This window comes from Podarcis muralis, chromosome 7 (assembly GCF_964188315.1).
Source record: "Podarcis muralis chromosome 7, rPodMur119.hap1.1, whole genome shotgun sequence".
In the NCBI taxonomy this organism is placed as follows: domain Eukaryota; kingdom Metazoa; phylum Chordata; class Lepidosauria; order Squamata; family Lacertidae; genus Podarcis; species Podarcis muralis.
In genome coordinates this window covers 90469736-90484828 of record NC_135661.1, presented here as the reverse complement: position 1 = coordinate 90484828, position 15093 = coordinate 90469736, and the positions used below count along the sequence as shown (strand labels likewise).

The 15093-nt window shown below is 48.1% G+C and overlaps 1 protein-coding gene across 7 annotated transcripts in view; it reads right to left on the bottom strand.

Moving 5' to 3' along the window:
- Nucleotides 1-13932, bottom strand: part of LOC114603084 (transmembrane protein 87A-like) — a 30650-nt gene extending 16718 nt beyond the window's left edge. For 4 of the 7 annotated variants that reach the window (XM_077932415.1, XM_077932417.1, XM_077932416.1 and 1 more), the window contains exons 1-7: nucleotides 13741-13932; nucleotides 7696-7762; nucleotides 5025-5116; nucleotides 4600-4731; nucleotides 3442-3510; nucleotides 1357-1533; nucleotides 137-233 (exon numbers count right to left, since the gene is read on the bottom strand). In XM_077932415.1, coding sequence (XP_077788541.1) covers nucleotides 137-233; nucleotides 1357-1533; nucleotides 3442-3510; nucleotides 4600-4731; nucleotides 5025-5116; nucleotides 7696-7762; nucleotides 13741-13896 — 790 coding nt within the window. In that variant the 5' untranslated portion in view covers nucleotides 13897-13932. The remainder of the gene's footprint in view (nucleotides 1-136; nucleotides 234-1356; nucleotides 1534-3441; nucleotides 3511-4599; nucleotides 4732-5024; nucleotides 5117-7695; nucleotides 7763-13740) is intronic. The other 3 variants (XM_028741819.2, XM_028741820.2, XM_077932419.1) reach the window with 2 other exon arrangements.
- Between the last annotated feature and the right edge of the window lie 1161 nt (nucleotides 13933-15093).

The window sequence follows — 15093 nt, the reverse complement described above, 5'->3', positions numbered from 1 at the left end:
GTATCTAATGCCGGGAACAGAACAGCCCAGGTCGTTTCTCGCGCGAAGGCAAAGCTTTCCCCAACGACTCCAACGCCGCACCGCTGACTAATCTCAACCTTCGCCGCCCACGGAAAAGCCGTGCCGTTTCACTCACTTTTGATCTCCCAGTTGGGAGACGGGATCTTGTTGCTGAAGATCCTGAGGATGAAGACGTAAGGCCCGTCCTCCCAGGTCACGGCGACCGTCGAAACCTGGAAGGAACCCCCCGGAAAACCCCCCCGGGTCAGCCAAGGTTCTGGGACTCAGAAGCGTTGCTGCGCCAACCGCAGAGGGCATGGCATGGCCTTCATGACAAACAACCTTTGGCAGCCCTCCCCTGTAGTGATCAGGTGGGGTTGCTATGAGGAATTACAAAAAATATGGAGCAAGCCATTTGTGTCCACAATGAAAGCACTGTGTTGACTGGGTTTGAGCTATTTTGACAGTAAGAGCTGTTTGACAGTGGAATTTGCTGCCAAGGAGTGTGGTGGAGTCTCCTTCTTTGGAGGTCTTTAAGCAGAGGCTTGACAACCATATGTCAGGAGTGCTCTGATGGTGTTTCCTGCTTGGCAGGGGGTTGGACTCCATGGCCCTTGTGGTCTCTTCCAACTCTAGGATTCTATGATATGATTTCTGATCAACCCACGCCTCTGCATCCCTGTCCTGTTTCTCTGCCTGACAGGCACGTATAAGCATTCTAAATACACAGGCCAGTTGCTTCACCAGGCATCCTGGGTCATAAAGATGGAAAGTAGCTTTGATGTAATTTGTTAATCTTTAGGTAGATCTTAAGGGCCAGCAAACCTAGACAGCATCTTAAACCTTAAACCTAGACAGCATCCTAAAAAGCAGAGACATCACTTTGCCAACAAAGGTCCGTAGAGTTAAAGCTATGGTTTTCCCAGTAGTGATGTATAGAAGTGAGAGCTGGACCAGAAAGAAGGCTGATCGCCGAAGAATGGATGCTTTTGAATTCTGGTGCTGGATGAGACTCTTGAGAGTCCCATGGACTGCAAGAAGATCCAACCTCTCCATTCGGAAGGAAATCAGCCCTGAGTGCTCACTGGAAGGACAGATCCTGAAGCTGAGGCTCCAAGACTTTGGCCACCTCAGGAGAAGAGAAGACTCCCTGGAAAAGACCCTGATGCTGGGAAAGATGGAGGGCACAAGGAGAAGGGGAGGACAGAGGACGAGATGGTGGGACAGCATTCTCGAAGCTACCAACATGAGTTGGATCAAGCAATGGAAGACAGGAGTGCCTGGTGTGCTCTGGTCCAGGGGGTCACGAAGAGGCGGACACAACTAAACAGCTAAACAACAACAACAACCACCAACCTCTAACTTCTGCTTCTTTGCCACTGCGCTCTTTGCGGCGCCTTTGTCCTCCTTCTCGCTGGCCGAGGCAGCCGGCTGCGCCATATCCTTGCTCTTTTGTGTGGCTCCAGTTTCCTTCCCCGCGGCCTCTTCTTCCGCCTGCTTGGGGGCCTCCCTCTTCTTCACTCCCGACTGGGGCTGTGGGCAAAACGGCATCAGGAAAAGGGTGGGAGCGCCAACAAAAGGACAGCGTCTCTTGGAGGACTTGGTCCACCCACCGCTCTTGGGAGCCACACTGGATGTGAATCGCAAAGGGTCCCAAGAAGGGGGAACTATCCCTTCTCTTCCTTTTTTTTATATATATAAATTTTTATTAGTATTAACATACCATTTTCAACAGTAATTAAACATGCTTTTACATCTTATTCAATTTTTTTTGACTTCCATCGGTCCTGTCTGTAAATTTTCCAATCTCATCTCTTAGTACACATTTCTTACTTTGCTTATTACACTGAAAACTTATAACCAATCATCTCTATTCTTTATCCATTTTGTAACACTTCTTCTATTTCTCCTTACAAAACCTCTTGTACTCCTACTAGCCTAATTTGCGGGTAACAATTGCTCTTCAAATGCCCTTCTCTCTCTCACCCACTGAAAGAAGGGGTGGCAAACAAGGGAAACTACATCTGGTACCCAGCAGTCAGCGATTTCGGAGAAAATCAGGCAGAACATCCACAGGGCTGCAGCAAAGCCACCAGCGATATCTGTTGTTATGCCAGGGTTCGGGGGGAAACTTTGAGTCTGGCAAGGGAAGGGAAGTTTAGGGAAGTTTTTAATGTTTAATGCTGTATTGTGCTTTTGATATTTGGTTGGAAGCCGTCCAGAGTGTCTGGAGAAACCCAGCCAGATGGGCGGGGTATAAAAAATAATAATACAGTCATATAGGTAAAGGGGCCCCTGACCATTAGGTCCAGTCGCGGACGACTCTGGGGTTGCGGCGCTCATCTCGCTTTATTGGCTGAGGGAGCCGGCGTACAGCTTCCGGGTCATGTGGCCAGCAGGACTAAGCCGCTTCTGGCGAACCAGAGCAGCGCACGGAAACGCCGTTTACCTTCCCGCCGCAGCGGTACCTATTTATCTACTTGCACTTTGACATGCTTTCGAACTGCTAGGTTGGCAGGAGCTGGGACATCTCAGATTAAATGTGCTTCAGGTTGAACACTTTCAGATTGCGCTCCGCGGTGACCCGGAAGTAACAGAACGCGTTACTTCCAGGTTTTGCCGCTCGCGCATGCACAGATGGTCAAAATGACATCATGCGCATGCGCGGAAGCAACGAATCACGACCCACGCATGCGCAGCCGCGGGTTGTGTTCGCTTCTGGATGCGAACAGGGCTCCAGAACGGATCCCATTCATATCCAGAGGTACCACTGTAATTTTTTATTATTATTATTATTATTATTATTATTATTATTATTATTATTATAAATGCTACCCTCCAACTCCCATTTGGGACTCTCCCTCAGGCCACACTCCCCCCAGCTTTTCCCCCCCCGCCCCCCCGCCTTGAGAGTTTGTTTTTCCTGGCTGGACTGCACCCCTGGAATATACTGATAATAGCTCTGGAGAGGAGAGAGAGGAGGGTTTGAGTATCCATGGAAACTAGCTTACCCCACAATGGTAAAATTTGCACTGCCCACTTTCCTTCTGGCTTTGCTCCCCCCCTCCCCCCGCCATGCTGAATGCCTATTTAGGGAAGAACCATCTGGCCTAGTGGGAAGATCCATTGCACCACTGAATTTCATTAAAGGCTGGCTTCAGGGGCCCCGGGAGCGCGGTTAAGAGCAGCACTTGCAGCGCTGAGCGTAAGAAGAGCTTGCAGGATCAGGCCAGGGGCCTCTTTAGTCCAGCATCCTGTCTCCCTTGTGGCAGTGAGTTCCACAGTTTAATGGCCATCCAACCCAACCCCCTCCTTTAAAGCAAGCCGGCAGCCCCTCACTATGTTGTCGGGCAGCAATAACAAGGCCAGGGACTTCTGTCCAGGGTGAGACCACAGTCCCGTTCCCCACCCCCCACCCCAGTTCCCCGACTCTCCACTGACCGAACTGACCACGCCTTCCTCCTTGAAAGGCTGAAGCTTTTGAGGCTTCGGCAGCTCTGGGAAGTGCAGCTGAAAAAGAAAGGGAGACAGTCGGTTGTTAGTGCCCTGTTTTTTTCTCCCGACAAAAGACCCTCCACCACGACCCCTCGCCAATTTGCATTTCCTCAGGGAAAACGCACCCCAAATCTCCTAATCTGGAGATAAACCCTTGGCTGCAAAATTGGACCAGATTTCTACCTCTACTTGGTCCAAAGAAAAGCCGCTTTTCCCTCCATGCTCCTCAGGCTTCCTCCCCAAGTAAATAAGAATAATAATAAATTTTATTTATACCCCGCCCTCCCCAGCCAAGGCCGGGCTCAGGGCGGCTAACAACCAATAATAAAAACTAGTTGATTGGAATAAAACTTAAAAAACAAGGTTAAATACAACAAAATAATAATCATAATCATAATTTATTATTTATACCCCGCCCATCTGGCAGGGTTTCCCCAGCCACTCTGGGCGGCTTCCAACAAAACACTAAAATACAACAACCTATTAAACATTAAAAGCTTCCCTAAACAGGGCTGCCTTCAGATGTCTTCTAAAAGTTTGGTAGTTATTTTTCTCTTTGACACCTGACACCTGGTGGGAGGGCGTTCCACAAGGTGGGTGCCACCACCGAGAAGGCCCTCTGCCTGGTTCCCTGTAACTTGGCATCTCACAGCGAGGGAACCGCCAGAAGGCCCTCGGAGCTGGACCTCCGTGTCCGGGCTGAATGATGGAGGTGAATACATTAAATCATTAAAAGGAAAGAACCAAGGAGAAGCGAAGGGGTCACGATCTTCAGCCCGGAAACCCAACGTTTGCCAGGTTGCGCTGAGCAAACTGGGCCACGACAACACTTTGCCCGAAAGCCCCTTCCCACATCAGGTTTCCTTTCAAAGTCTTTCCTCCTCCGCCGATCACCTTCATCCCGTTAGCAAAGGAGCAGGAACAACGCTTATCCACAGGCCGCCCTTGGCTCCCCCCAAATCTTCCTTCCTTCTGCAGACACAAATCCTCTTTCCTGCTCCGTACAAAGGCCAGCCCTCCCCAACGCAGCCGCATTCCCCATTAAACCGATCTCACTCCACCCGCATCCCAGCGACTCGCCACCCGCCATTTTGCATTCCCCACCTCATTGAGCTGGCTGCACGGCACCAGGGTCGTGTACCAAATGTACTGGCCGCCTCCGGCGACGCTGGCCTCCGTTTCGTAATGGCTCAGGTACTGGTCCGCCTTGGTTTCCTGCGAGGGCAGAGGAGGAACCTGAGAAAAGGGGTTGTCAAAAAACTAAAAAATGGTGTTCAGGAGCATTGCTGCCTTCAACCATAGAGGCAAAGCACAGACGTCCAGGCTAGCAGCCCTCGATAGGCTTCTCCTTCACGCATTCATCAAATGCTCTTTTAAAGCCCCCTATGTTGGTGGAGCTCTTGTGGGAGGGAGTTCCACAGTCTAACTCTGCACTGCCCACAGACATCCCAGAAGCCCCTGGGCTTCTCAGGGACTCTTCACCCCGCCCCAGTTCCACCCCACAAGCAAAGAAGGGGCCGGTTGCTCACGTCTATGTAGACCTCGTCGTGGCAGTGGGAGCTGCGGAGGTACCAGCTGATGTTCAGGGACAAATCTGGGGTGACGCAGTTCTTTTCCACGACTGCAAAGGGAAAGAAGCATTAGGAGAAGCCGCCAGGAGGGCAGCAAGCATCTGGCACTAACCAGGCGTGAAAATGAGCCCTGATCTGCCTTACCTTTGGGGCTAATAATAATAATAATAATAAAAAAAAATTTTAATTTATACTCCGCCCTCCCCGGCCAGAGCCGGGCTCAGGGCTGCTAACACCAATAAAATCACAGGAAAAACATAATACGGGGGGAAACAAAAGAAAAAAAACCAATTTAAAATACAGGTTAAAATGCAATTTAAAATGCAGCCTCATTTTAGTAGTAGCCCATAAATCAAAACCATAAGGGGAGGGAAACATAAGGGTCAGACTGAGTCCAAACCAAAGGCCAGGCAGAACAGCTCTGACTTGCAGGCCCTACGGAAAGATGTCAAGTCCGCAGGGCCCTGGTCTCTTGGCACAGAGCGTTCCACCAAGTCGGGGCCAGTACTGGAAAGGCCCTGGCCCTAGTTGAGACCAATCTAACCACCATGCGACCTGGGACCTCCAGAGTTTTGTCATTTATGGACCTTAAGGACCTAAGGCGTTAATTTATTTATCTGTGAATGTATATCTTTGCACACAAATACACACACGTTACTGCCAAGGGCAGGAAAAAATAATGTAGTGTTGGATGGCATAAAGCCAACAACAAAAAAAACCACCATGAAACAAGTACTGTATACCACAAGTCAGTAAATCAAACAGAGCTGAATCACTCCTTCGGAGAAAGCCTGGGTGAATTGCAGAGTTGGAAGGGACCCGCAAAGGTCCTCTAGCCCAACCCCCTGCAATGAAGGAATTCCATGACAGATGGCCACCCAAGCTCTGCTTAACAATCTCCAACGAAGGAGAGTTCACCAGCTACCAAGGGTGTCCATTCCATGGCCAAACAGCTGTTACAGCCACAAATTTCTTCCCCATGTTTAGTCGGAATCACCTTTCCTGCCCTGTGAATTCCCTTTCCATGGAGGCGCAGATTGCAGCTATAACAAAGGCGGCATTTTTTCATCTCCGCCAAGCTAAGCAGTTGGCTCCTTATCTCTCTCGCCCTGACCTAGCCACTGTGACCCATGCAACGGTCACCTCCAGATTATTGTAATTCACTCTAATGCAGCTGCCCTTGAGAGTGACCCAGAAACTCCAGCGGGTGCAGAATGCCACAGCGAGACTCCTTACGGGGTCTTCGCTGCGGGATCACATTCACCCGGTGCTATACCAGCTGCACTGGCTCCCGGTGGGGTACAGGATCAGGTTCAAGGTGCTGGTTTTAACCTTTAAAGCCCTATACGGCCTAGGACCCTCGTACCTACGGGACTGCCTCTCCTGGTATGTCCCACGGAGGACCTTACAGTCTTCAAACAAAAACATCTTCGAGGTCCCAGGGAGATTAGACTGGCCTCCACCAGAGCCAGGGCCTTTTCAGCCTTGGCCCCGATCCGGTGGAACGCTCTGTCCCAAGAGACTAGGGCCCTGCGGGACTTGACATCTTTCCGCAGGGCCTGCAAGAGGGAGCTGTTCCACCAGGCCTTTGGCCAAGGCACAGTCTGACCCCATGTCTCCTTCTCAGGACTCTCAGGACCCTCACAGAACTCTAGCCCAATGGTTGCCATTAATTTGATTCAGAATTGATTTTAAAATGAATTGATTTTAGAATGCATTTCAATTAATCGACTGGGATTTTATGTAAACTATGTTACTTTTATTGTTGTTAGCCGCTCTGAGCCCGGCTTCGGCTGGGGAGGGCGGGATATAAATAAAAATTTATTATTATTATTCATTGGTTCGGGTCTGACCCTCCAGAGCAGCAGAAGAGAAGCTTGCTCCATCTTCCAGGTGACAACCCAAGATGGCTGACAAATAACCTCTTGGCCGTCTCTTCTCCAGGCTATAAACAGACCCAGCTCCTTCAACCGTTCCTCATCAGACTTGGTTTCCAGACCCTCGATCCTCTTGGCCACCCCTCTCTGAACGCCTTCCAGCTTGTCAATATCTTTCTGAAATTGTAGTGCCCAGAACTGGACACAGGACTCCAGGCAGGGTCTGACCAAGCCAGAATAGAGCAATACTATGCCTTCCTTTGATCTGGACACTAGACTTCTGTTGATGAAGCCTAGAATACATTCCCTTTTTTATAGCTGCATCACACTGTTAAGCTAAAACCCCTAGATCAGCGGTTCTCAACCTGTGGGTCCCCAGATGTTGTTGGACTACAACTCCCATCATCCCTGAGCTCTGGCCTTGCTAGCTAGGGGTGATGGGAGTTGTAGTCCAACAACATCTGGGGACTCACAGCTTGAGAAAGGCTGCCCTAGATCCTTTTTGCATGCCCATCTGTCAAGCCAGGTTCCCCTCCATCCTATTGGAGGCCTAAATGCCAGTATTGTTGGTGCACCCCAGAGCCACCACAGTAAAGGCCCTGGTCTTAGCGGGAAATAAGACGAACCCTAGGAGCGTATCGCACTACTAAAGCATCTCTCCCGAGGATGGAAGTTTCTCGACAGGAGTGGGACACAAGGTAAGTCTCTGCACCGGTGAGCTGTTTCCCTTTTATAACAGCACCGGAACTTACATTTGAGGATAATCTGGGTGTCCTTAAACATCGTTTTGGGTAAGACAAACAAGTTCTTCGTTTGGTTCTGAAAAAGAAGAACAGCAAAAATGGATTGATTAGAGACACCCTCGATGGAGCTCGTTCCTCCCGAAAATAGTTTCAGGCCCCCACGCAAGGACGTCTCCTCTGGTTCTGAATCGCAAAGAAAACAACCATGTAGCCTCAGCAGCGTGGCAACTTGCAAGTGGAAAATTTCAGCCTGCTCCTGGGGAGAAAGAGATGCTGAGCGGTGAGGAAACATGAGCAGCCTTGTGTTCCAGGCTGTGGGTTAAATTTCCAAAGAATGCAAGCTCAGAAGGCAGGAATGAAAGCCAGGGCGAAGTCACAGGCCGGACAGGAAGCCGATGGCAGTTTTGGGCAGGTCACTACCCTCAGTCTTCCCTGTCTGCATTATGGGGATAATACCGACGGCAGAGGACTGAGATGAGAACAGTGCAACACTCAAAGTGTGCCATATAATGTTCAATAAGCATTGCAGCAGGGTGGGAGGTGGGAGAGAGGCAGGTTGTGGGACCAGCAGGAGAGGCAACATATATTCCCCCCCCCCAACTGCTGCAGATCCTAAACCACAACCTGAGGACCATCTATCCCACACACAGAAAGAGTTGCCTGATGTTTAGCTGTAAACATTAGGGCCCTTGTATTTACAGGACCGCCTCTCCTGGTATGCCCCGCAGAGGACCTTAAGGTCTATGAATAACCACAGTTTAGAGGTCCCGGGCCCTAAGGAGGTTAGATTATCCTCCGCCAGGGCCAGGGCCTTCTCTGTGGTGGCTCTGACCTGGTGGAATGCTCTGTCCCATGAGACCAGGGCCCTGCAGGATTTAACCTCTTTCCGTCGGGCCTGTAAGACAGAGCTATTCCGCCTGGTTTTCAATTTGAATTCAGCCTGATCTTTTATTTCCCTTTTCTTCCTCCCTCTCCCCTTTTATGAAGATCACCTGCTCTGAGACCCTAATTCTCCCCTGGTCTCCTCGCTGGCCCAAGTAGGACCAATTCAGCCAGCTAGCCCTGGGGATTATCTAATTGATTTTTGATTTGTATTGTTATTCATGTTTTTATACTGTATTTTATGCTGCTTTTATAATTAAGTGTTTTAAATTTGTTGTTAGCCACCCAGAGCCCGGTTTTTGAACCGGGATGGGCGGGGTATAAATAAAAATTTATTATTATTATTATTTATCATTAATGCTCCTCTCTGTTGTCTCAGCCCCACACATTTCTCCTCTTAGCTAAGGATATGAAACTGGTTTATACAGAGTCAGATTATATGTGCATCAAAGTTCCAGGTGACCTGCACTACAACTCCCATCATCCCTGCCCATTTGTCCATGCCGGCAGGGGCTGATGGGAGTCGGAGTCCCAAACTCTGGGAGGCCACAAAGCTGGGAGCGGGGAGGCTGATCTGGCACAATAATACTCCGGCAGAGAGAGAAGTATTTCCTAACCCAGAGATGCTCAGGGCAGAAACTCGGGTTGTTTTCTGTGTTCAAAGCTTGCGACCTGAGACTAAACTCTGGGCTTATTCAGGGACATCCTGCATCTGCCAGCCGTTATTTCCTCTAGCAAAGAAGCAGGGTTGGAAGCAAAAGCCAGAAATTTGGAACAGCTGCCCCATGCCTGCCCTCCCTAGACACAACTGGCGGTCGACCCATTGCAAACTCCTCTTTTTGGCCTGGAACTCCAACAGGTGCACTAGGCTTTACTCGCGAGGCAGACTGAAAGCACCTGATCTGCCTTCGCTCTCCGCAAGTCAGGGAAACACATTCAATTGCCCTGAATTAACCTGCTGCCCTCCAGATGTTTTGGGCAGATGCTTGGCTGAAGTCTGAAACATCTGGGTGGGGTCCAGCCTGGAGAAGGGTAGTCTAGCCCAGGCATAGGCAAACTCGGCCCTCCAAATGTTTTGGGACTACAACTCCCACCATCCCTAGCTAGCAGGACCAGTGGTCAGGGATGATGGGAGTTGTAGTCCCAAAACATCTGGAGGGCCGAAGGTTGGGGATGCCTGGTCCACACCATACATTCCTGTTTGGGGGAGCTTTTAATGTTTAATAGGTTATTGTATTTTGCTGTTTTGTTGGAAGCCGCCCAGAGTGGCTGGGGAAACCCAGCCAGATGGGTGGGGTATAAATAAATAAATTATTCCAGTTACAGATAGGTAGCCGTGTTGGTCTGCCATAGTCAAAACAAATTTTTTTTTTTCTTTCCAGTAGCACCTTAAAGACCAACTAAGTTAGTTCTTGGTATGAGCTTTCGTGTGCATGCACACTTCTTCAGATACACTGATACTGACAGTATATCTGAAGAAGTGTGCATGCACATGAAAGCTCATACCAAGAACTAACTTAGTTGGTCTTTAAGGTGCTACTGGAAGGAATTTTTTGACTATGGCAGACCAACACGGCTACCTATCTGTAACTTTCTCAACTTTGTTAGCCCAAAGGTTTAGACCAACATGGGAGGAATTCACCTGCTACCCAAATCAGCACTGCAACCGGTTTGCCGAGGTAAACGAATATTAACTCTGGGGCAAACATTCCACGGGGCTTTATTGTCCCCGAGAACGAAAAAGAAGTCTCCAGTCTCAAAGGGCAGCCTTTATCTTGCACCTGGGAAACGCAGTTACAGAAAAACACCTGGCCCAGGACACAGGGCTGTGGGCGAGGTTTATGACCCTGAAGAACGGGGAAAGTAGGCCACAGGAAGAGCATGCATGCGCCCTTCGCCGTCTGCAGCGCCACCGAAAAAAGGAATTGAGGGTGGTGGTTTTGGTGGAGGTGTTGTGCGCTCAGGAAATGAAGAAATAGGTCTCCCCACTTTCTCACATTCAGAGGTAATATCAGGACTTGCGGTGAGAACGTGAAAGCATTTCCCGCTAGATGCCGCCTCCGCCTGTTAATAAACACTCCGTGTGATTGATTTCTCAAGCGCTCCTTCCATCCTGCCCAGCGCCAGCGGCTTTCAGTTAGGGGCGGCTTGTAAATAGAGGCAGACTTCCTTGTTCATAGATCATGGGTAGGCAAACTAAGGCCCGGGGGCCGAATCCAGCCCAATCGGATTCAGCCTTCTAAATCCAGCCCACGGACAGTCCGGGAATCAGCGTGTTTTTACATGAGCAGAATGTGTCCTTTTATTTAAAATGCACCTCTGGGTTATTTGTGGGGCATAGGAATTCATTCATTAATATTTTTTCAAAATACAGTCATACCTCGGGTTACAGACGCTTCAGGTTGTGTGTTTTCGGGTTGTGCACCACACCAAACCCGGAAGTACCGGAACGGGTTACTTCCAGGTTTCGGTGCTCGCACATGCGCAAAACCGCTAAATTGCGCTTTGCGCATAAGCGCCAAATTGCAAGCCACGCATGCGCAGACGCGGCGCTGCGGGTTGGAACGTGCTACCTGCACGGATCACGCTCGCAACCCGAGTGTCGACTTTATAGTCCGGCCCCCCACAAGGTCCGAGGGACAGTGGACCGGCCCCCTGCTGAAAAAGTTTGCTGACCGCTGTCATAGATGGTATAAACTGCCCATTCCCATCCCTGAAACAATACCAGAGACAGGAGAACTTCGGATCTTTTTCTTGCTCAAGGAAGCTCACCCCCCCCCCCCAATCTTGCCACCCACCTTAAAATACCTCTGCCTTCTATGGAATGTGATCCTTTAAGACCCAAAGGAGAGCTGCGGACTCTTCTTACCTCCTCCCCTCTTCCAACCTGCCCTGCCCAACTTTTCCCCAAACCTGCACAACAACCCCCCAAAAAAACCCAGTGTCCATAACAGGACTCAGAAATGGTTCCCTCCTAGATCTGTTAGCATGGTGCACACAGAGGGGAAAGTCTCCACCTGCTCCATTGGGGTGAATGGGAACCACTACTATCACCCATGTAAGTAGACCTGGTGCCTACCATGACATGGACCAGGCATAGGAAAACTCCGGCCCTCCAGATGTTTGGGACTACAGTTCCCATCATCCCTGACCACTGGTCCTGTCAGCTAGGGATGATGGGAGTTGTAGTCCCCAACATCTGGAGGGCCGGAGTTTGTCTATGCCTGACATGGACCAAGTGAGGAGGCTAAGAATCAATTTGATTCCTTCCCCCTCTTTCTCCTTCTGTGATGGAACTCCAATTTGGGGACTTCCCTGGCTTTTTTCTGGCCCACGTAGGACCAGTCTGGATAGTTAGCCTTCGTGAAGATTTGATGTTTTCATCCCCCAAAAAGTTTTTGATTTCCACTGAAATGAGGCTGCATTTTAATGTTTTGATGTTGTCTTTTAATCTTGTTTTTTAAGCTGCATTTCAATCAATTGTTTTTGGTGTTAGGCGCCCTGAGCCCTGTCTTGGCTGGGGAGGGCGGGGTATAAATAAAATTTATTATTATTATTATTATTATTATTATTATTATTAAGTGTCCTGCAGATGCCCCAACGGACAGGAGCAGGACAAGAAGGGAGGGGATCACAAGATCCCCAGGAGGGATCTGCCACTGAATGTGGGTCAGGAGCAAGGCCAGCAGGGCCCATTATTCCTATTATTATCCCCACATACATTTGGGGCACCTGGTCCAGACTCTGCTCTGCTCCTCTCCTCCTAATGGCCGCTGAGGATCAGGCCTGCTCCGGTTTGACTTCTTGGTCACACCGCAGCGTGACAAGTGGATGGGCTGCCTGTTTATTCTGAGGAATTTTAATTCAAACACACACCTTGTTATGAGTGCCATTCATGACAAGGCTGGCTATTTTCCTCTCCACGGCCATTACGTTCTATTATTATTTATTAAGTTTCTAAGCCACTCTTCATCTGAGGAGCACAGGATGGTTTACCATATAAAAACACAAAAATAAGTACCGTGATACACAAAGAAAAAACAAGAACCCCACATTAATGAGATAAAGGTTAATTTTGAAAGCCACGCGGTGGGAGGGAAGGAAGTTGACAGGCTCTACAGAGCCAGGGACGTAAAGTGGGGTGTTTTGATGTGAATGTATATTATAAAATGGAAAATAAATAAGAACCCCACATAATTATATTAAAGTTAATATCAACAAGCATTATATTAATTATACTACATTATACCACACTATGTATTAATTATAATATATTGACTATATTACATTGACTATATAATATTACTTATGTGTTGAATTGTATATTATATTAATAACCCTTATTAATTATACTATATTATGCCACACTATGTATTACAGTGGTCCCTTGGGTTAAGTACTTAATTTGTTCCGGAGGTCCATTCTTAACCTGAAACTGTTCTTAACCTGAAGCGCCACTTTAGCTAATGGGGCCTCCTGCCGCCGCGCAATTCCTGTTCTCATCCTGAAGCAAAGTTCTGAACCCGAGGTACTATTTCTGGGTTAGTGGAGTCTGTAACCTGAAGCGTCTGTAATCTGAAGCGTATGTAACCCGAGGTACCACTGTAATCATAATATATTGACTATATTACATTGACTGTATCATATTACTTACATATTGAATTGTATTAATTGCTTATTATATTAACATTAACCCTTATTAATTTTACTATATTGTATTAATTATAATATATTGGCTATATTACAATGACTATATCATATTACTTATGAATTGAATTGCATTAATTGCCTATTATATTAATATTAACCCTTATTAATTGTCCTATATTATGCCACACTCTCTATTAATTATACTATATTATGCCACACTCTCTATTAATTATACTATATTATGCCACACTATATATTAATTACACTATACTGACTATACTATATTGGCTATACCGTATTAAACTGCATTAATTGCCTATTATATTAACATTAACCCTTATTAATACTGTATTATGCCACGCTATGTATTAATTACACTATACTGACTATACTATATTGACTATACCGTCTCAAACTGCATGAATTGCCTCTTATGCCAACCTTCCCCCTTCTTAATTGTCCCCCTGCCCCCTCGCCCCTTCCCTTCCTGCCCCTTGGCGCCCGCCCCCCCCCCCCACTCACCCCGCGGGCCTGGAGGCTCCATCGCCCGGGCTCGGATGCGGCCCCCTCGGCGGGCCTGGGCGCCAGGGCGGCCCCGCAGAGCAGCAGCAGCGCCAGGCGGAGGAGCGGGAGCCGCGGGCCCCAGCAGCGCGCCAGGCGCCCACCCGACGCCGCCATCCTCTTCCGGAACCCGGCGTCACGTGGGGAGGAGGGGGCGGGGCCGCGGAAAGGGGCGGGGCCGAGGAGGAGGAGGAGGAGGAAGAGGAAGAGGCTCCTCCCTCGGGAAGGCAAGGGAGCGGGGGGAAAGAGGCCGCCCCGGGAAGGAACGAAGAGGAAGGCGGCGCCAGGGAGGGAGGGAGGGAGGGACGGATGGAAAGACAGACAGACAGACAGAGAGACAGATAGATAGAAAGAAAAATACATAGACAGACAGATAGATAGATAGACAGATCAATACATAGATACACAGATCGATCGATCAATCAATCAATCAATCAATCAATAGACAGACAGACAGACAGACAGACAGATAGATAGATAGATAGATAGATAGATAGACAGACAGATAGACAGAGATAGACAGATAGATAGAGAGACAGACAGATCAATACATAGACAGATACACAGATCGATCGATCGATCAATCAATAGATAGATAGACAGACAGATAGATAGATAGATAGACAGATAGATAGACAGAGAGACAGACAGACAGACAGATAGATAGATAGATAGATAGATCATAGATAGATAGACAGATAGACAGACAGATCAATACATAGACAGATACACAGATCGATCAATCAATCAATAGACAGATAGACAGATAGACAGACAGATAGATAGACAGATCGATCATAGATAGACAGATAGATAGACAGACTGAAAGACAGACAGACAGATAGGCAGATAAATAGATAGATAGACAGACAAATACATAGAACTGGAGAGAGAGAGAGAGAGAGCAGTGTTGGATTTACGTACAAGCTAAACAAGCTCTAGCTTAAGGGACCCCAAAAAAATTAAAGAAAAAAACACCTGGATGTACTTTTCCAAAATTTAAATATAATATTAAGTTTATGAATAAGAAATCATTTTAAGTTGGAGCTTTATTTATTTATTTATTTATTTAATTTCTATACCAACCTATGGGACACAGGTGGCGCTGTGGTCTAAACCACTGGGTCTAGGGCTTGCCGATCAGAAGGTCAGTGGTTCAAATCCCCGCTGCTCAGTCCCTGCTCCTTGTTGTTAGCCGCCCTGAGCCCGGTTTTTGAACCGGGAAGGGCGGGGTATGAATAAAAATTTATTATTGTTATTATTATTATTAATAGTCCACCATCGTGTTCTCAAGGTGGCCAAGCAAATGCTTCT